General features: G+C 35.8%; 4 protein-coding genes and 1 long non-coding RNA gene across 5 annotated transcripts; 3 read left to right on the forward strand and 2 right to left on the reverse strand.

Moving 5' to 3' along the window:
• Window positions 1-9,986: 9,986 nt before the first annotated feature.
• LOC149061376 (uncharacterized) lies at window positions 9,987-10,550 on the forward strand. Its single transcript, XM_089216932.1, has 3 exons — window positions 9,987-10,141; window positions 10,206-10,301; window positions 10,386-10,550. The coding sequence occupies exons 1-3, from the start codon at window positions 10,025-10,027 to the stop codon at window positions 10,548-10,550; spliced, it is 378 nt and encodes a 125-aa protein (XP_089073058.1). The 5' UTR covers window positions 9,987-10,024.
• Window positions 10,551-10,740: 190 nt separating this feature from the next.
• On the forward strand, window positions 10,741-12,114 carry LOC149061377 (zinc finger MYM-type protein 1-like). Its single transcript, XM_089214964.1, has 3 exons — window positions 10,741-10,758; window positions 11,338-11,614; window positions 11,684-12,114. Exons 1-3 carry the CDS (start codon window positions 10,741-10,743, stop codon window positions 12,112-12,114), a joined length of 726 nt encoding a protein of 241 aa, XP_089071090.1.
• A 15-nt stretch (window positions 12,115-12,129) lies between these two features.
• LOC149061378 (52 kDa repressor of the inhibitor of the protein kinase-like) lies at window positions 12,130-13,479 on the forward strand. The gene has a single exon (XM_089214965.1). The coding sequence runs from the start codon at window positions 12,130-12,132 to the stop codon at window positions 13,477-13,479; it is 1,350 nt and encodes a 449-aa protein (XP_089071091.1).
• A 524-nt stretch (window positions 13,480-14,003) lies between these two features.
• On the reverse strand, window positions 14,004-15,188 carry LOC149061379 (uncharacterized). The gene is made up of 3 exons (XR_016189944.1): window positions 15,091-15,188; window positions 14,389-14,679; window positions 14,004-14,327 (listed from the first exon to the last, which is right to left on the reverse strand). It is a non-coding gene; the product is annotated as an uncharacterized LOC149061379 (long non-coding RNA).
• A 4,754-nt stretch (window positions 15,189-19,942) lies between these two features.
• LOC149061380 (male abnormal protein mab-31-like) lies at window positions 19,943-21,046 on the reverse strand. The gene is made up of 3 exons (XM_089214966.1): window positions 20,665-21,046; window positions 20,375-20,595; window positions 19,943-20,311 (listed from the first exon to the last, which is right to left on the reverse strand). Exons 1-3 carry the CDS (start codon window positions 21,044-21,046, stop codon window positions 19,943-19,945), a joined length of 972 nt encoding a protein of 323 aa, XP_089071092.1.
• Between the last annotated feature and the right edge of the window lie 1,673 nt (window positions 21,047-22,719).

Consider the following 22,719-nt stretch of genomic DNA (forward strand, 5'->3'; position numbering starts at 1 on the left):
TCCAAAAATTCATGTATTTCCTGATGTTGAAGATTATTGTGAATTTCTGATTGAAGATGTTGTCAGAATTGTGTCTCCACCAAAATATTTAAGAAGAGGTGTATTAGAATTTGATACAAGCATTGATAATATTATTGAAACAATGAAATGACCTGGTTATTGATATTTTTTTTTTAAACTTTAGTTATATGTGAACAGTTATTATTTTATTTTGTTTTTGTATAATATTAATTAGAGTTCCTACTTGCAATTACCAAGGCAGGTAATTGTATAAGTTATGTTATTTTTTTATAAGTTCCTTACTAATTTCAAGACTGAACCAAGGACTAATCAGGGTGTTGTTTATTTTTTAATTCATGTTTTTATTTTTAATTGGTTATTAATTTGTATTAAAGGTACCTAACCTAGTTATTACACAGATAATGTTAATTTTTTTTTTGTTACTTACCTATCTATTTATTTTTATAGTTATAAAATATATATGATTCAAAAGTTTATTTTAATTAGTATAATTTTTATTAGAACCAGTAATAAAATTACATTTATTCATAATATTAATGATGTATATATTTATTGTGTTACTATTAGTGATAAAATAATTATATTTTAAAATTTTTTTTTTATCCTGTTGAAGTAAAACATTTTTTAAAACATATATGGTGACCCTATTCAACCCATCTGTGGTATGAATAGATTTATAAGGCAAAATAAACAGGTGACCCTATTCACCCCAAAACAATATGAATAGGGTCAGATTTTTTAAAAAATATATATAAAAAACTACTTAAGTAAATGGGTTTTTTTACATTGAATACAATCAAGAGATATGTTACCTTTCATATGGAAAAAAAAATTGAACTTTTTTTAAAAAATTTACAGAGATATAACCAAAAAACCTCTGAAATTGACCCTAATCACCCCGTTTTACGGTATAATGTTTTAATAGTTTGACAACATTTAATAGAACATATCATAAATTATTGTTTCATGCGCAAAAATGTAGGGTCTTCTATAATAATTTCCATTAGGTGTTTCTTTATATTTTATTATATTATAACTAGGTACAAGTGCCCATGCAGAAACATAGCGAACACATGTATGCCTTGATATATTACACATATATTTTATATAATATAATGTATATATATACATACATATATTTATATATATAATGTACTTTATACATAATATATTATACTATGTATAAAGTACGTAACCTTGGCATAATCATTTCGTGATCCGATTTCGATCACGTCGATAGCCATCTGGCATTACCATCGAATAATTGCCAAGCGCTTGGAGAAATTGTCTCTGGTGGACTCCTGGAAGCGGGCTTTCAGACGCGCCGATGGTGGAAAATCTTTTCCTCCTCGACTCGGTGTTGAAGGATTCTCGCTCGTCCCGGAAAGGCCTGTGACTTGCGTCTCCCGAATTGTCGAAAGCGTTCGATACAGTGTCTCTAATTCGTCCATAACGTCTGCGATGCAAAGCGTGGGTATTGACCCTCGCTTTGTCGAGTACATTCGCAACACGTACCAACGTTCGGAGACAATGATTCAGGTGAGCGGGCAATGTTCGCGGGGAATTTTCCCACGAAGCGGCGTTAGGCAGTTAGACCCCTTGTCTCCACTTTTGTTTAATCTGGTAGTAGATACCGGTCTACGAGCAATACCAGATGCCGTAGGTTACTCTCTGGGTCAAACCATGGTGAACGCGATAGCATTTGCGGACGATGTAATCCTTGTGAAAGAAACGCCGGCAGGTTTGCGTCGGGCATGCGACGCTTTCACACATAGGTTGGAGATAACCGGTCTAAGGGTAAATCCAGCGAAATGTGCAACGCTTACCCTCGTACATTCCGGACGGGATGTCAAGGTAAAGAACGTCGGGGAAGTCTACTCGCTTGCGATGACAACACTTCGGACACTTTTCGTGTCTTCTCTATGGAAACACTTGGGTGTATCGTTCGCAGGCAGTCGAATCGACGTATTCGATAGCGCGGCATATGCGGCGGCGCTGAGTCGGATCTCTTCGGAGCCGATGAAAGCGCAAATGCGATTGACAATCGAGGGGACTATCTCGTTCCGAAGTTCATTCATGGACTGACGTTCACGCTGACCTCCTTTCAAAAGCTACGGTCTCTCTCTTTCGAGACACGTCGCGCCGTTAGACGCTGGCTCGATCTGCCCACTTCGTGCCTTGACGCGTAAAATCACTCGCCAACATCGGTGGGGGGCTTGGGTGTTCCGGATTTCGTTCAATTCGTACCGAAAAATCGCGTTAAAAGACTCACTGGTCTTGGAAACTCGAGAGTCCCGGCAGTTCGCGAAGCTTATTCGGCTGCACGGGCCTAAAGATCTCGCTCGCTCTCGTCGGGCTCTCGAGGCTCACTGTTCTAAGCAGAGTCCTATGCAGAACCTCTATGCGAGAGTGGATGGCTCAGAACTGGAGCTATGTTCTGAGGAGCCGGCATCGGTGTCGTGGCTGCGAAGGCCGAATGGCATACCGTCATCGGACTTCAAAACTTACAATCAGATTAGGATAAATGCGCTGGCGACTCGCAAGCGGGTAAACCGAGTACGACAAACTGTCGGGCCTATGGAGTTCCGGCGTAGACGCTTGCCCATATCCCACAGATTTGCCCGCGCACGCATGAGGTACGCATATTGCGACATGACTGCCTCGTAAAACGCATTACAGGTGGCTGCGTGAAAAGAAGTATGAAATTGAATGTGAGCACCTCTATAAGTTGCATGGCGGTAACACGAAGCCGGATATCGTCGCAACGATTAGCGACGAGGTAAGAGGCCGTGTCTCCGTTATATGCGATGTACAAGTCGTCTCTGGCGTGGACCAGAAGTGTGGCATACTAGTAAGGTCCGCAAATATGCATCTAAAGGCCGCGATCTGGGCTCGACCGACGTACAAAACGTTCGCCGCCACCCTAACATGGCGTCTGGGTCCTAGAAAGCTTTCGGGAACTCAGATCGCTGGGGTTGAGCAGTAGTCTCCTGGCTGGCCTCGTCACGCTGGTCATCCGGGAAACTCATGCCAACTGGCAAACATTTTACAAAAGAACGAACACTTACGTGCGGGTCGGAATCGGGTAGACACACCCTGACCAGGCTGGATCAAATGGCACGCAACTCACAGTCGAGCCCCTCTGTGGGCCGGAGGGAACAGTGCTCAAACTCGAAACCTGGCAGTAGGTATAAAATGCAGCAGTAAGTAGACTAGGGTGACGATTTTGCAGGGAATCCGTTGCACTCCGAACGCCTTTAGGAGTGCAGAGGTGAGGTATCCCTCAGAAGAAAAACTGCACTAAACTGCCTGAAATGCTCTATCTGGTTTATCCGAACCTCGTCGGTCGGAGTATAGTGACTACCGTTGGTAGATAAGATCGAGAGACCGTCACGGACGGTCCTACGGTTAGGCGCGATGTGTCCACTGCCAAGACGAGCACACTCTCGGGGAGCGTAGAACCGAGTTCGAGAACCGGAATGCAGGTGCTTTCTCGCTTGGGTCGGAGCGAGTTGTAACTAAGGCCATGATGGAATCGAATCAACACATTATTACCCCAAGTGATATGCCGTTAGATTCGGTAAATTCACCTTCTGCGGGAACAGGGTCCAAGGAGTTAGAGGGGACACATTCGATTTTCATTAACCCCGAGCAGCCCGTTATTGACTCTATTAGACACGTCCATAATTGGACACGAAATTAAAGTAATTATTGACAATGGAGCAGCCAACTGCGGTAAAAACAATGACGATGAGAGGACAAAGTCCCGCTCGGACAATAAGGGGAGCGCCAACAACGTCCAAAAGACCGATGGTGGAGCAGCCAGTGCCGCGCGCAAGCCATCATGCATTAGTGCCGTAAAGGCTTAAAGAAAGATCAGGCCAGGGGCACCAATGGCGACAGCGATACCACTGCCGTGAAGTGCCCATCTATAGCCTCGAGACTCCGAACAGAACTAGCTGTGCTGGAGTCAGTTCTTGAGTTCGAGAAGCGGGCGAAAAAGATGACGGTCGGGAGACGACAGCAGCTAGACGATGCCTTTGCTAGGATGACGGTTATTGCGGATGATCTTGAAATGGTCCTAAACCTAACCTGGTCCTCCGGGGAACTCATGCCAACTGGCAAACATTTAACAAAAGAACGGGCACTTACGTGCGGGTCGGAATCCGGTAAACAGACACTGTAAACCACATAGTTATTACCGGCTCAGTAGCCTCGGAAACCGCAGAGCTAGTTGGGACGGTGCCCGTAGCCCCACAGTACCCTTCTTTACCGTGTAAGGATGAGTGAAGTGGCGAAGAAGGAGATTTGACGCTACCGATCTCGAGGACGGCAAAAACTCCCGTGTAACAAAACCGGGAGGGCGATCGACGGGGAAGAACCCCGTGGCTGTGCATAGCGATAGACGCAAGCCCGCGACCACAAAAGTGTTGAAGGCAGCAAGTTACAGAAGGAACGTCACAGATTGGAGCCTCAAGCCCAGTACAGTGGCCGATCGTGTTCTCACGGGGGTCGACTCTAAGGTCAGCATGCCAAGAGCCGACGACAAGATAAAATTCTGGGCGCCTATTATTGAAGGCGAAGTCGATTCTCAACCACAGACCCCGACTGCCGAGCCATTGGCTGACGAAGGCAACCCACGATCTGTCACGGCACTTGAGCCCAAAACTCCGCAAGAGGTGATTGATTCCCTACCGAGCGCAAAAACCGCTCCCGGGCCGGACGGATTTCCGGCTCGGTTATGGCGACGTCTCCCCTCTGTAACTTAATAGCCGGATAGATTAGGTCTTCAACATGTTTAACGCCTGAGGTTATCTCGCAGAAAAGCTGGTGAGGTCCCGTACGAGATTCGTGGCAAAGAAAGGCAACCCCGAATGCCCGGGCAACTATAGGCCGATTTCGATCACGTCGATAGCCATCTGGCATTACCATCGAATACTTGCCAAGCGCTTGGAGAAATTGTCTCTGGTAAACTCCTGGAAGCGGGCTTATCGCCGCCGCCGCCACCCAATAATAACATCATCGCCGTCGCCGCGCGCCGACGCACTGAGATAATTTCTCCCCGTATGTTGTATTATCATGTAGGTATATCATTTTATATTATTATTTTGAATATTGTATTATTATTAAGTTCTGTGTTAACATAGAGACGTCTATAGTCAACTGCACTTAAATTATTATTATCATCATCTGAGGTATATTGCTCATTTGCTCAATACAAATATTATTCTATACCTACCAATCTGTATCATTTTATTATTGTCTTCCCGACAACGTGAGTACGTCGTGTCAACTGCTTCGGTAAGAACACGACGTGCGCCAAAAGTCACCTTACGTAACTTTGATAAAACCCATCGCCGCCGTGTATGCGATAAAACCCATAACGAATTACAATACCTATGAATATACTATAATACAATATATTTATTGAACGCCGTTCATATCCCTGTCCAAAACGCAACCAATATAAGCATGAACATTTTTTTATTTTTTTTAGGTTAGGTTAGTGTTTGGGCCGGGAACGTAACAATAATAGTTCGTGTGCCCGGTACCGAAATACTTCGTACGCAAGAACACTCACACACCGACCGTTTTGAATAGTGTATAATATGTATATAGCAACTCAAGAATAGTGGACGGGATCGCCGAGCAAATACTCTGAGTGCTAGGTAGTGTGCGGTGAATAGGTGTGTATGTGTATGGGTGTGTATTTAAAATATTGAAATAATGTCAACACAAATTTAATGATATTAATATGATATAATAATATGTTCTAATTAGTCACAATAAATTCACTTGAAAATTTGGCTAGTATAAATCCTATTGTGTGCTGTAAGTCCCCCAATGGTCTGTGTCATATATCCATAAAATATTAGGTTTTATGTTACCTAGTATACTTTTTTGTTCTTGTTTGCTAATATTAAACATTATATTCTTACTATGATATTATTTTATTTTTCTATAATTAGTAATTACTATTATTTATATAATTATCTATGTTGTCCTTTATATCTTATATATAAATATAATATTTTGTATTTTATATAATATACCTATTCGTTTTAATAAACATAATATTTTTAATACATTACCATGTCTTCTTTCATTATTAATAATTTTCAGGAAGGGTGGGGAGGTAAACCTCATGACCCCCCCCCCCTTTGAGTACGCCCATCCACTTTAAAATTTTAAGTGTAATAGAGTTAATACTAATTAGGCACAATTTTTTCTTATTTTTTGGGGAGGGGGAATAAATAAATGCAATGGGCTACCAACTAAAATGGATAGTTAATCCAACTAAACTATGTAGTTGTGAAAACTTGATAGAAAAATATACTAAACATTTTGTACAGGTAAACCGACTAAAATATTTAGTAACAACCACTAAAATAGTTATGGTTTATTTAATTAGACAGTATAGTTTGACCAACTAAACTGTTTACCTATATAAGTTTAGTAACTACGACTAATTGTCCAGTTATGCCATATATAACTGTCATTTTTAGTTGAAGTAATTGTAAATTTAATAATACCAACCAATATTTTTTTTCCGTGTGTGATTCGGTGGTGGTAAGCGGCCTTAACATATTAATAATAATGTGGTTGCATTTCGGGCGGCCACAGTTAGGTTACGTTAGTTAGGTCCTGTCACGATCGCCATCTCTGACTGCTCGGGCATATAACTCATGCAACGAGAGTCATGTGGCCGCCTCAAAACACTAATCATGGTCGCCAACCACGGACCGAGGCCCAAGATCCGTAGTGTCGTGGATTTTTTATAATCTTAATAATAATATAGTGCGTTTGGACCAGGAACATGGGTGACTGGCAATAAGATAACAAACCTCAATTTGCGGAAAATTATACATTTTATTATATTATGATCATAATTTAAGTTGGGCGCTGAGAAAGTCACGGGCATAAAACTCGGTCAGAAAAGAAATTAATCAGAATAATAATAATAATTGACCCATAATAGGTTATAAGTCAATCATAATAACAACAATGATAATAATTTATATTCACATTACATACCAGCCGGCTTCGACATAGCGGTCACCGGCGGGTGATATAATATTGACACCAATATAATATACATCATTATAATTAATACCGAATAAATAAAAATACTAATAAACACTAGATATATAATAATCAAGACCCTAAGTACCAGCCACGGTTAAATAATAATAAAAAAGTAAACGCTACATTACTAATACTTCGGTTTGCTCATGTGTCGACCTTCAAAAGCGGGGTCTACTCGTCGCTCATTCTGTGACGGAAAAAAATGGGGTGTCGTCTCGTGGCTCTGTCGGCCGATACCAAGCTACGGTGGTAGGCACGAACAGGCAAACGGCGACAGAGGATGAGCATAGGTTTAATAATAATGAGTGGCTGATACTGTGGGTGACATGGGAATTGGTATGGTGTGAGTTGACCTTTGCAGTGATGCCTATTCCACGGGTACAAAGAGAGGAGCGTATGTGTGCTACTGCCACATAGGTGGTGTGGTCATTGATCGCCGGAGACTGAGGTACGCGGGATTAGCTGTCTTATCGCACCGCGTCCAATGTACCTGTAATACCTATATAATAATATTATGTGCATAGGGTATTTGCGTTGGACGTCACAAGGTTCTCTCCCAGAAAAGCTGGTGAGGTCCCGTACGAGATTCGTGGCAAAGAATGCCACCCCGAGTGCCCGGGCAACTATAGGCCGATTTCGATCGCGTCGATAGCCATCCGGCACTACCATCGAATACTAGGCAAGCGCTTGGAGAAATTGTCTCTGGTGGACTTCAGGCAGCGGGCTTTCAGATGGCGTGGCGGAAAATCTTTTCCTCCTCAACTCGGTGTTGAAGGATTCTCGCTCGTCCTGGAAAGGCCTGTGACTTGCGTCTCTCGACTTGTCGATAGTGTTGACAGAATCACTGAGGAATTTATTGAAAGGCACTGTCTCATGATTAGGTTAGCACGGTCGCTGGCTGATTGGTTTCGGAGTGGCGGTAGCTGGAGCTACTATGTGGTTAAAAGACCAATTGCTGGGTCTAGGGGAAAGTTGCCGAGTGGGACTACTCCTTAGCGCTCATCCATCCTACAAGTGGGGCTATATACATCGGAGGTTGCCCTTAACCAAAAACGGGAAGCGATGAGGATAGCTCGCGACTCGACCAGGGTGGCGAAGAGCACGTGTACTCCTCAGCCGAACGGTACGGGCCAGCTCTCTTCCGACTTCGGTGGGAACGGGGGTCCGCCCGGTGCTCGTGGTCCTTAGACGACGCGTGGCCGACGGCCGACCGTGAACATACACTGCTCTCAACTAGCGCACTAACCTAGCCTAACCTAGCCGCAAGATTATTATTATTACACGATTATTATTTTTAATTAATTATATAGTGTTATATAGTGTATTGCGCCATTAATAAAATGTTTAAATTTATTGAATGTGAAAGTAATGTTTATCTTTCAAATTTGTTCTCTGAGCAAGACATTTTTAGATGGATTAGTGAGTATAGCAATGAAACGAATACAAGTTGTAGGTGTATGAATAATAAATCAGCATTTAATGAATGTTCAAAATTTGTGTGTAGGTAAGTTAACTTCGTATTTACTAAATAGTAAATTAATAATGTTACTGACAACCTACGCAATAATTATATACGTCTAATCATATTTATGTAGCTACTCGTATAATAACACTTAAATATCGATATACCTTAATTATTGCTGATAAAAATTCCTAAATATTTCCGAATATCAACCTAACTGTTCAAATCAAATATATTATTACTTATTAGGTAGGTACATAATGTATTAAGTGTATGGAACTTTTTTTTAGTACAATAATATTAAGGTACTTGTCAGTTGTTATTACCACAGATTAAATGAAATTATGAAGTATTATATTTTAGCTGGTTCAAATAGTATTGGAAAAATGTAATACCTTCTTATAATATATTATAATTATTTTTATAAATTTAAATTCTGAGTGGAGCAATTAATGTATTAGTTTTACAAGGATGTGTTGTTTTTTGATATAACTCAAAAAAAAAAAAATTTCGTCGACCACAAGGTTCGTGCCCCGACACTTGAGGCCCAACAACATCACGGAGTCGGAATCGCTGAGTTTGTGGTTTCGCTGGAAACGACCTGCCTTAGGCTAAGTCGGAGGTGGATAAATTATAAGTTGTCTCTATCTACTATCTAGCGAAACCACAGCCAAGTGAACGGGCTTGGAAAAATCAGCGTGGAAAGAAGACCCTGTTGAGGTTATCCAGTTCCCCGTGAGTGAGCCAATTCAATTTTTCGCAAGTCGGGGAAAGATTGCTCAATCCTTCAAAGTCGTCTCATTCGCAGGAGTGGTGGGTCATTCGAATGTCAATCCCGAATTTGGGCATTTTTTATGTCCTCATCTCGGGGACATTGGTAAATGACTCGTCGAGGAAACGTCTGGTTTTCGTTCAATAATCGATCTTTTCATAAAACACCTTCAGGATTGAATTCCCATCGTCGGCCGCAATCTTATTTCATTATTTTCCCAATGTATTTCAGATATTTGGGAATTGGACGTTTCAGGGGCGTATTTAGGGGGGGTGATATGGGTGTTAGAACACCCCCCATCATCCGTATTTTTTTATATTTTCACCAAACTCTGAATTTACTCATTTGACCGGATTTCTATGAAAGACGAAAGTAAGTATTTTATTTGTGTTTTGAAGTTTCAGCTAGCTTTTATTGAATTATACACTACCTAAAAAACGCTGTTACAGTGTTACCATCCGCTCCTTAACAGACTATCACAATCAAAATAAAGTTGGTTAGTTCGCATTCATAATATTTACATTTAGTCTAGTGATAACGGTTTCTGCTGTTAACAGTCGTGATATTCTGATATCGAGTGATATCCCATTATGATTATTCTGTGGACAAATGTTTTAAAATTCAAATTAATTTGACTAACTCGTTTTACTGTTAATGGTTTATGATTAACATATTTTACAATTATGGATTCTTCTAATAATGTTAAGAAGAGACAACGCCAAATACATACATTTTTTCAAAAAAAACTTAAAGCGGAAAGTGAAAAAAACAGTGACGTCCAAGTTACACAAGTTACACAAGTAGTTTTCAGTTTTTCTTACAGAAGTATAGTTTGTCAATATTTTAATTTTATTGTTTTGATAGATTTACAATGACTCCAATTCAAAAAATGTATTTACTCAGTCTGATGTATCAGTAAATAATACAACTATTGATTGTGAAAATATAGCACATAATCAAGTAAGCATTTGTTTATATTACTATGCTTTTTTTTTTTTTTTTAACATAAAGAAATAACTGTTATTTTTTTTGTTTAAATTGCAGTGTAACATGTCAAATATGACTAGTACCAGTGAAGGTAATGTTTTAGTGACTATGACTGATTCAGATATTGGTTTAATTATTGGTCGACCTCGCCATCAGGTAAAAAAAAAATTAAGATTTTATTTTTGTTTCTCAATTAGGTATTTACTGTTAATTTACTTATAATCAAGCCATATTGTGAAATATGTGAATAGTATTTGAATGAATTTTTTTAAGATTAATGATGAATATTTTTATTTTTTATTATAATATTAATGGTTTGGCTAAAATATAAAATTAAAAAATGTTTTAGGCAACATGAATTATTATATAAGAGTGTATCTTAGATAATAATATATCCAAACTGCATTCCAAAATGTATTCATTGACCAATGTGGGTACACATAATATGCAAATACAAATATTGCAGCTTAAAATTTATTGTAAAATATATTTTTTTGAACATGGATACCTACAATTGTATTTACATTTTATTTCTCAGGGGAGTATTATATAATTATTATATTTATAGGTTTAGATTATTGGTGTGTATGGTAGTATACATTTACATTCATTTTTTATTATTGCTTGAAATTTTTATAAATTATATTTCGCTTAATTAATATGCTTTCCTTCAAGATCAAAATCACATTGCATTGGTATGGTATTGCTTTTTTTATTGAGTTGTTAAAAAAAATCCACTTTTATATTCTTAAATAATTTAAAACAGTACAACAGTTGATAAAAGTGCTGTAAGTAGTAGAACATTTCACTTATGATATAACAATTATTTATTGCTCGCTAAACATATTGGATGCATTTTTAAAAATAATATCTATTATTCTGGACTGACATTTATTAATTTGTATGACTGAACGGGTGATTGTTCTGCTTTTAAACAGTTTGCATGATATTTTATATAATTTAATATAAAAATTACATATTGTGATTTAAAATGTATATATTTTTGTAGATAAATGATACTGAGAAGTTTGAGTTCTTGTGTAATTTGTCACGTCCTAGTCCCGATTATAAGTATCCTGCTAGTGGGTCAAGAAATTTGAAGTTTCAAAATAAATGGTTTTATAACTGGAAATGGTTATCTTATTCAAAGTCTTTAGATGGTGCATTTTGTGTATATTGTGTATTATTTGGTACCGATGAAGTAAAATACCAAAAGCTTGGAAAATTGGTTTGTGAAAAATATAATAATTGGAATTGTGCAGTTGAGAAGTTTAATAAACATCAAAGTTTGGTATATCATTTGACTGCTATGGAGAAAGCTAACGGATTTTGAAATATATTCAATAACAAACAAGTTTCTGTTGCTGTTCAACTTGATACAAAGTTAAAACTTGAGATTGAAGAAAATAGATTATTTATCCAACCAATAATTGAAACTATTTTAGTATGTGGGCGGCAAGGGATAGCACTGCGAGGTCATAAGGATTATGGTCCTATTCAATTTGAAACTCCATTCCCTTCAGAAAATGATGGAAATTTCCGAGCATTACTTAGGTATCGTGTAAATGGAGGAGATCAGATATTTCGACAGCGCTTACAAAATTGTCCACGAAATGCTACATACACGAGTTCAGTAATTCAAAATCAAATAATTGATATTATTGGTTCTATCATTATTAAGAAACTTGTAAATAAAATTAACCAAGCAAAATGTTTTACAGTTTTAGCTGATGAAACATGTGACATTTCCGGGATAGAACAATTCAGCCTTTGTGTTCGATATTAAGATAGTGATACCAATATGATGAGAGAAGATTTTCTCAAATTTGTGCCTGTTGTTGATGTTACAGGCAATGGTTTGGCCGAAGTTTTGATAGACAGCTTAAAAAATATTGGTCTAGACTTAAATTTTTTACGTGGGCAAGGTTACGATGGGGCCTCCGCTATGCGTGGCCATTTTAATGGCGTACAAGCAGTTGTAAGGCGGTCATATCCATTAGCAGTATACTCTCATTGTAGTTCACATTCATTAAATTTAGCAATATCGGATGCTTGTAACATAAAATCAATCCGGAATGCCACAGGTACATTACAAGCTATTTATGTATTTTTTAAAACGCCTAAAAGGCAAAATGTATTGAAAAAAACAATTGACGAAATTGCACCAGAAAACAAGAAAAAAAAACTAAAGGATTTATGTCCCACTAGATGGGTGGAACGACACGAATCAGTAATGGTGTTTTTAGAACTATTTGACTCAGTTATTGAAGCTTTAGAAGAAATTTCCAATTGGGTAGATAGAGAAACATCATCAAAAAGTAATAATTTACTGTGTTCCATAAAAAATGGAGAGTTTTTATTAACTGTTCATATTCTCGCCAAAGTACTTTCAATTAGCTTGCCTTTAAGTCGCCAGTTACAAACAGAAAACTTGGACTTGGTTAAAGCTATGGAGTTAGCCGAAGATGTGACTCACACAGCAATGGATTTAAGAAGAAAAGCTGAAGCAGAGTTTAAAGAAATTTATACTGAAGTAAGCAGAAAATGCGAAACCATGGGAGTTGCAATCACCGTACCTAGACTTACAAAGAATCAAAACCATAGATCAAACTTCACCACAAACTCCAGTGAAGAATATTTTAGGTTATCAATATACATTCCATTTTTAGACAGTTTTTCAAACCAATTAAGAGATAGATTTTTAGCTCATAAATCACTTGTTAAAAATTTTTCTTGTTTACTGAGTGTTCAAGATGATGATGAAGAAAATTTTGTTGAACTTATAAAAATATATGCAGAGGATATTGTAGTTGATGATAAAAGTGCAAAAGGTGAATTTTTGGTTTGGAAGCAACAGATTAAAAATTCCACTCCGAAACATGTGATAGATGCATTGAATAACTGTAATTCTATTATTTTTCCTACGATTCACAGGCTGTTGGTTATCTTAGCAACATTTCCTGTCACCACATCTACAAGTGAACGTTCCTTTTCAACTCTCCGTAGACTTAAAACTTATTTAAGAAATACCGTGGGAGAAAACAGGCTGAATGGTCTAGCTTTAATGAATATCCATAGAGATATACCTATATCTACGGCAGAGGTTATTGATGGACTTGCAATCCAATCCCGCCGCTTAAAATTCACCTAGGTTCTCAATTTATATTATTATTATAATCATTTATTTTTGTGATTTGTATAATAAAATAAAAGTTTAATATGACTTGTAAATTGTACACATACTTATTATAATTATTTCCGTTAATATAATAATTTACATCAATTAATGGTACTTGTTTATATTATTCAGGGGGTGTGGGGGGCAGAGCCCCCACCTTCCAAATGTCTTTTAAATTTCAAAACACCCCCGTAAAATAAATCCTGGATACGCCACTGGGACGTTTGTATTGAACGTTAAAATTTGCGGGATCCGTTCGTGCGTCGACGGCCCATTTCAATCCCGAAGACGGCGTTGGAAAAGAACCGAAACGGTTCTATCGGCTGATTCCCCGATTTTGTCCCCGCGAGTCGGTCTTCGAATTGCCCCGCCATCCGAACAACGATAGACTCACTAGGCCGTCATGCGCGGGCAGTATTATTTCACCAGCGAGGCAGCGACTCGCCGGGCCATCACTCGCGTGCTCGACGGTCCGTTACGCGTGTGCTCGTCGGGCCGTCACGCGCGGGGCATATATATTTTCGAGCCGATTCACCCGGCCGTCACGCGCGAGGATTCAATATTTTCGATGCCTACTAACCGGACCATCATGCACGTCTTCGCCGGGCTATCGCACGGGTTTTTAACGGAGCTGATTTCCACACCACCCTGAGGTACAGCAAATGGCGCGTTTTTTTTTAAGTGGTGTCCCCTTTAGGCCTAATCCACTGACGTTCCCACGTCAACGTTTTTTTTTAAATGGTATTCCCGAAGGCCGGTCCACTACTTCAATGTCTGTCGACTACTATTTTTTTCTCTTTTTCAAAGACATCTCAACTATCCTTTAAAAAAAAAAAAAAAATAAATACTAAAATACATTTCATTTAAAATCTATTTACTCACTTCCGCGCCCGAGTTCTACGATTGCACTGCAATACAGTAAATTAAATAAATATATATTAACAATATAATATTCTTCATTAATACGCATTGGAACAGGTTCCAACTCCCTTTTTGGTGGAGGTGTTTCAGTGGGTGATGGTGTTCTAAATGACACCATTACCGCCTCTGAACTGGTATCTGATTCGCTGGCGCGCGCTAGTAGTACCTATACCAGTAGACAACGCTGTCCGCCGGTGACAGGGATCTCGAATACCAGTAAACGGTATCGGATGACTCGGAGGACGACATAACCTGAAAATGAAGTACAAATTGAATAAAACTGCCAGAAAATTAACGAGAAGATGATTTAAATGCAATTAAGCTGTCATTGTAATTCACTGTCCCTATCATATACGCTAGGTCAGGTTAGAATTTTTTCAAAGCCGACTCGCCGGGCCGTCACGCGCGAGGAGAAAATAAAAAAAATTAAGGATTTTTTGGGTTTTATTACTGTCCCTATCACTTATCGCATCGATTTCATCCACGCGATCACGGGCGCCCTCTATAGGGCACACGCTACTTGCGAACAATTAGCATTGAATGGAAAAAAATGCTAATCGCATAGATTTCATCCACGCGATCACGGACACCTTTGTCAGGTATCCGCTACATGCGAACGATTAGCATAGAAAGGAAAAAAAATTATTGAAATTAAACACTCACTTTATTAAACACTGCACAATAAATATTATGTTAATATTAATTAATTAACTAAATGTTTTTGTGGGATAAAGCAATTCCGCTCACAAGTGCACTATGCCACTGTGAGTTGTGACGACTGACAACGATATGAGTGGCGCCCCGGCATCGTGGTGTCGCGGCGGGGCGACTCTAGCGCTGCAATACTAGCGCTTCGACGTATCGCTACGTATCGCAACGTATCACAACATACCGTCATTACTCATTTGCCATTTAGTTTTCTTCTGGATATCTTTTGGTGAACTTAACTTTTTCCAGTGTTTCCCAGATAACATTTCGTAACAATAATGTTATGATAACGTTTTTTCTAGGTTGAATTTAAAATATTTTAATTTTCATATTATAAAAATATTTGATGTTGATTTAAATAAAAATATTAAGTTTTAAATATTTTCTAAATATTTTTACTAAGTGTATATTATAATATTAAATAAAAAATTAGGCAACAATATTATAATAACAAGGCCGTATCTGGGGGGGGGGGTCCAGGGTGGTATGCTTAGATTTTCAGAAATATATAAACCTATTGTTGCAACATTAGAAGAACTACAATTATTTGTTGACATTGAAACGTCATCTAAAGCGTTACAGTTATATAAATGTGTAACAACTAGTGAATTTATAATAAGTATGATAACTGCGACTACACTTTTTTCTATAACTTTGCCATTATGTAAAATATTGCAGTCGGTAAAATGTGATTTAAGTGAAGCAGTAGATCATGTTGAAACTGTTTTAAGTGAAGTGCAAGATATGCGAACAAATATTAATGAAAATTTCAAAGAAATATTCAATAAATCAGAACAATTGTTCATATCCCTGAATGATGAAGAAAAAATAAAAATACCAAGATTAGTCAGTCATTCAAAAATTAGAATTAATGTAGATACCAAAATTCCCGAAGATTATTTTCGTATTGCAATTGCAATTCCATTCTATGATGATTTTATTAGTCAACTTAATGAACGGTTTTTCATATAAAAAATTTCAATTTGTTGTGTCAAACAAAATAAATGTCTTGTCATTTCACGACCACATAAACTTATTTATTTATTAATAAATCATAATCATCAGTAGTTTGATTCGTTTTATTAAATATAAGAAATTTGTTTCATAAATATTTTTTGAACGTTTAATAAAAAATTTACTTTCAACTAAATAGTAGAAAATAAAAAATAAAAAATAAATTTTTTTTAAAACACACTTTCCTATAAAAACATATTTAAAAAAATATAAATATATATATTAAATTGAACTAAAAAATATTTTTTAAATTTCACTAAAAATACAAAAATAATTTTTTGTACTTAAAAATAATGAAAAATTTAAAAGTGTGTGGTGCATCATACAAAACGTTTAAAGCCGAGCTAAATCTCACATACACTTCTTTGTTCAAATCTGTTTATAAGATAATGACTGGGAGTATATGTCAAGTGTAAGAGCACTACACACTTTTAAATTTTTCATTATTTTTAAGTACAGAAAATTATTTTTGTATTTTTAGTGCAATTTTTAAAATATTTTTTAGTTCAATTTAATATATATTTATATTTTTTTTAAATGTTTTTATGGGAAAGTGTGTTTTAAAAAAAATGTATTTTTCTATATATACCAGTTTAAAAAATTTAATTTCGTTAAAAATTACATGATTTATAAGCCATGGAAGTTTAACCGTACGGTACTACCCCGCCTTCCTCTATGTTATACATTTTGTAATTTATCATAATGTCAATCGTTTCCTTTTTATTTTTTACGTATAAATAAACTTATTCTGAGTGTTTATAGTCGTCAAAAAATGTGATACAGTTTTCTTTGATTTGTGAATATTTTGGTTTTTGGCAATACTACCTTTTGCATTTTCACCCTTCAATTATAATAATATGTTTAAAATTTCACGATAAAAATAATTACACAATATTTATTAACAGATACTCTCAAGATATAGGAATATAGAGAATGTCATAAAGTATGTAAAGGCGGAGGGGCTTGCAGAATGTATTGTGGTATCAGAGCCTAAAACAGTCAACAAAATACACCATCGAAAAAAATAGACGAAAATATTGGGGGGGGGGGGGGAATTGCTGTTATTAAAAAATCCACAATAGACATATTATATTTGTGACCGATGAGCCTCTTACCAAAGGTTGTCGCCTCACACACGGTCTTCTGGAGCCTTATAGAAAGTAGGTAACTCTTGTTTTTAGTTTATGAATAAAATCACAATATTTTATTATTTTTTATACATTGACTAAAATAACAATATGCATGCGTCTACGAGCACATGCTACATAGACAAGATGATGAGAGACTGGGAACAACGCTCTGAGGGAAGCTTCCGATCCAGACTAAACTGCCCGTAACTTTGTTTTACTCACGATAAGCGGAGTAGCTGAGTAATGACTTCATATCCACGAGCGTGTGGATTTGTGAGCGGAGCAGCAACTTGACAACTAATATGCACACCCGATTGGTCGCGCCCGTGGAGCGACAATTAGCTGGTCACGAACGTGTGACCTCCGAACTGTTTTGAGTGTGAACAGTTGCGGATAAGGCCAATGTAAAAGGAGAGCACACATTTTCTGTTTTCGCCAGAGACGTAACTAGAAACATTAAATTGAGTTTAAATTTTTAACATGGGGAATGGGTTATGGAACTACTCCCTCACCCATAGGCCATAATAAACATAATAAACAAAAAAATATACTAAATTATAAATAACAAAATTTTCAATAAAGAAGTAAAATTTAAAATATTCAATAGCAAAGTACATTTATTATAAAATAGTATTTTTTTTTTATTATTATTATTATTATAACTGCATTTTTCTTTCTTTTTGTGCAAATTGGTTAAGAATATCATCATTTTTAATTGTGTTTGATAATTCACGCTCAATGTTAAGAATACTTAAATTTGTAAATCTGTTTTGTGCCATATTTGATCTTAAATAAGTATTAATTCTTCTCATTGAGGAGAACGATCGTTCACAAGAAGCAGAACCAATAGGAATAGACAATGCAACATGCAATAATTTGTAGATGTTTGGATATATGTCATATTTTACAACAGAATGAAGTATCTCTCCTTGAGTTAGAGCTTCACAATCCTTTTTTTTGTTTTCCAAACAATTTTTGGCTACAGCAAGTTCACATTTTAGATCAGATTCTTCAATTTATAACAGAGACTGAAACAAATATTTTTATGATAAAGAAATAAACACAAAAAAAACATTTAATTTTGCATGACCTTATAATGATTGACAAAACAGGAATCTTTTTCATAATGAAGATCTAAAAATGTGTCAACTGACTTAGCAAATTTTAGGCTTTCAGTAGAAAATCTTGTTTTTAAGTTTATAATTATAACATCAAGTACTGGGAAATAAGCATTTAACATCCAATAATCTTTGACAGTTCTTACACCTTTAATTACATTTTGATCTTCTGCACCTGTTGTAGTTGTTACAACAAAATTACTTAAGGAGCTTGGTTCTTTTCTCTTTCTTTTTGAATCTAAAAGAAAATGTTATTACATTTTTAATTTTAGTAAATAAAATAGTCAAGTCAATGATAATTATTTTACAAGACATATTACTTTCAATATCTTTATTGTTAGGTAAGATTAGATTGATACTATGTTTTTTTGAAAATTCTTCAATAGATTTCCACAATTCTAAGAAGGATTCAGCATTTCGACTTGTAGTATACTAATCAGTATATCCATTTTTAGTAAATACTTGATCTTTAGAATCACATCCAAATACTCTACAGCAATAACAAAAAACAGCATTTTTTTCAATACTATATTCAAGCCAGTTATACTCTTGGTAGTATTTTGATTTAAATGATCTTTTTTTGTTTACCAAACACTGACAAAGGATATGTCTGAAAAGTGATGAACATAATTCATAATTAACATTTATGTCAAGTAAATATTGCTTATTTTACATGTTGGTTATAAGGCTATTCAACAGTAAAAAACTATAAATAAGAACATAAAATTAAATAAGAAATAATACAAGAGTATTATTTAGACTTACTGACAAAATAGGTTGTGCAGGGCCTGTGTTCAAGTCACCTAGATCTTTTACCGAATTTGGTTCTATATGTCCTGAGTCTTTAATTACGCTTTCATTTATTTCAGCATGATTATTAGTATCATAAATATCAGGATCATCAGCTGAATCTGAATCATTTGTTTGAGGTAAAATTGACTTCAATTGTATCTAGTTAAGGATTTAATTGAGATGATTAAATAATATAGGTACCACTTAATATTTTTTCAATTGTAAATAAAAAAATTACCGTTTGCAAATTGGGGAACAAATCTAGTTTAGCGCCCACCCGAATTTTTCACTTTTTTTTTTGAAACTTAGGTAAATCAACGTTTTAAAAACGATGGTTCAAAAAAAAATTGGCGGAAATCAATATTTTTTGAGTTACAACTTTTTCAAATTTGAGTTTTTCGGCAATTTACTTAAATAAGTAATTTAAACACACCTCTGATCATTGCCGTGTGGCGCAGTGGTCTGAAAATACTGTGTGACGCGTACTATCATAGGTTCGGACCCCGGCCAAATTTTTGTCTTTTTTTTTTCAATTATTTTTAATTTGGCCCGCGTTGCGCAATCCATATCACTAATTTTTAGATCGATAATAAGACTTATCAGTTATACGCGTGTGGTCGACTGTCGTCGATATAATACATAATTATAACTGTTACTAATAATACTGTTAATACTTCTGCACAATCAAAAAAATAACGATTTTCATTCAATATATTTTTCATAAGTTTATAATTTATATTTTATATTTAAGTTTTACAAATATCCAAAATCTATTTCTGATTCCATATCTTCTTCAGATTCTGATGACTCGGTCAAAACTTCATCACTAACATCACTATTGACTGTTTCCGGTGTAGTAGGGTTGTACAACAATGAACATAAACGAAAAAACTCATCTAGTGGGTTCAAATTTGAATTTCGGCAACATTTCAAAAACATGTGTTTAGCCAGATACCCTGCGTAAAAACGTTTTTTCCGAGAGTACTGACTAATAGATGCCTTAGCATGACGCCACATCCCCTCTACATTATTCGTGTGCGCACCGGTATCAGGATTTTTAAATTCTATGGAATGGTTAACTGTTAAATGTTCATAACCCTCGTCTTTTAAACAGTCATAACTCTAAAATTGATTATTCATGATTAATATTGATGAATAAAATAAGAATAAAACAGGACAACATACTTTCCAACAATCACTAATGATTAATGTACCGGGCAAAATCCACTGTTTAATCAATTCCAGCAATGTGTTTTTGTCACGACGTTCTACGGGTACTAAAAAACATTTGCCTGTTATCCACTCTACTCCACCAAAAACCCATTGCCCCTCAACTCGATGGTCTCTATAATATTTTCGTCGACCGAATTTCGACTCATCGATTTCAACAACTTTTCCAACACCGCCTTCGTAATAAATATAATCAATAATAAAAAAAATACTGTCGCTTTATATAACATAAAATAAAAAATTACCAATTTTTTCGTGCCTCAATATCATTCCATCAAAGACTACTTCCCGGTGGAAAGATGCCCAATCGACAGCTGATTGTTGCGCTATGTTAATTTGGTTTTTAATAAAGGAAAGAGACACATTCTCCGTCCACAAGTATGCGAACATTACGATTCGATAAATCGACAAATGCGATTTCTCGAAGAACGTACCTTTCCTTATTGACTGTTTAAAGTCACGCCTCACTTTTTTTTCATTAACTGTAGACCACTGTCTGCACCGCCAAACAAACCCATCAGCGTAGTCCCCGTGCTGGCACAATTTTGCAAAATGGCCATTTTTACATTTGAGGCTATTATTTTTGGCAATAAGACCCCATAATTGAAGTTTTTCAATAACTGGCATTGACAACGGGCCGTCTTCATTATACTCAAATAATTTAAACAATTTAACAACGGACCACGACATGATAAAATAAAAACATCAAAAGTATGTAACTCACGTGTTGCGAATACTGCTTTAGAAACAGTTATGAACCAAAGATAAGTCGTATTACATTTTATTTACGGTCAAAAACTTAATGTATCTTTATCTTAAATCATATAAAATCCGCGTACGAACATGAGCGCGTCCGATAACGAACATCGAATTAATGTATTATTATTGAATTTTTATAGCACCGAGTCACCTATATTAAATCGGACAATCAAAAACGAAAATATCCCTCGATTTGCTATGCAACACCACCCCAAGTAGGTCACAAGGTTAAAAAAAAATGCATTTTTATTGCACTAAGTCACCGGGCCGGGTCACTCGCTCGCTGCGCTCGCTCGGACAATTAAAAACGAAAATATCCCTCGATTTGCTATGTAACGCCACCCCAAGTAGGTTACAACGTTAAAAAATGCAATTTGACGGAACGAATTTTTTAAAAAAAAAAGACAAAAATGTAACTCCATTTTTTACGCTAGGTATCTGGCTAAACACATGTTTTTCAAATGTTGCCGAAATTCAAATTTGAACCCACTAGATGAGTTTTTTCGTTTATGTTCATTGTTGTACAACCCTACTACACCGGAAACAGTCAATAGTGATGTTAGTGATGAAGTTTTGACCAAGTCATCAGAATCTGAAGAAGATATAGAATTAGAAATAGATTTTGGATATTTGTAAAACTTAAATATAAAATATAAATTATAAACTTATGAAAAATATATTAATATTTATTACTTTTTTTAAATTTAAATTTTACTTAATTTTAAAGTATTATATTCCTTGTATTAAGTATAATAGAGAGTTTAACGAATGTGTAAAATACCGAAAATCGTTATTTTTTTGATTGTGCAGAAGTATTAACAGTATTATTAGTAACAGTTATAATTATGTATTATATCGACGACAGTCGACCACACGCGTATAACTGATAAGTCTTATTATCGATCTAAAAATTAGTGATATGGATTGCGCAACGCGGGCCAAATTAAAAATAATTGAAAAAAAAAGACAAAAATTTGCTTCCATTGGCCGGGGTCCGAACCCATGATAGTACGCGTCACACAGTATTTTCAGACCACTGCGCCACACGGCAATGATCAGAGGTGTGTTTAAATTACTTATTTAAGTAAATTGCCGAAAAACTCAAATTTGAAAATGTTATATCTCAAAAACTATGGATTTCCGCTAAATTATTATTGCACCATCATTTTTAAAACGTTGATTTACCTAGGTTTCGTAAAAAAAAAGTGAAAAATTCGGGTGGGCGCTAAACTAGATTTATACCCTTTTATTTTTGGCATATTGTTTTTTATTATTAAATATACTAAACATTATGACCGTAAAATAAATTGTAAATTGATTTCGTAAATCAAACTAAATATAATGTAATTATAAAAACAATAAAATACACCAATTACACTTCTCAATCACTAAATGAATTATTAAATGAGATGGTAATACACTAATTGTCCCTTATACTTATACACTTTAAATAGAGCATAGATGTAAAATGCAAATGAAAAAAGAAATGAACACACTAACACAGTTGTAGTACAGACAGTACAGTACAAATAAGAAATATT

Source organism: Diuraphis noxia, unplaced genomic scaffold (genome assembly GCF_037042655.1).
Source record: "Diuraphis noxia isolate RWA-SAM2 unplaced genomic scaffold, SU_Dnox_SAM2 contig0001, whole genome shotgun sequence".
In the NCBI taxonomy this organism is placed as follows: domain Eukaryota; kingdom Metazoa; phylum Arthropoda; class Insecta; order Hemiptera; family Aphididae; genus Diuraphis; species Diuraphis noxia.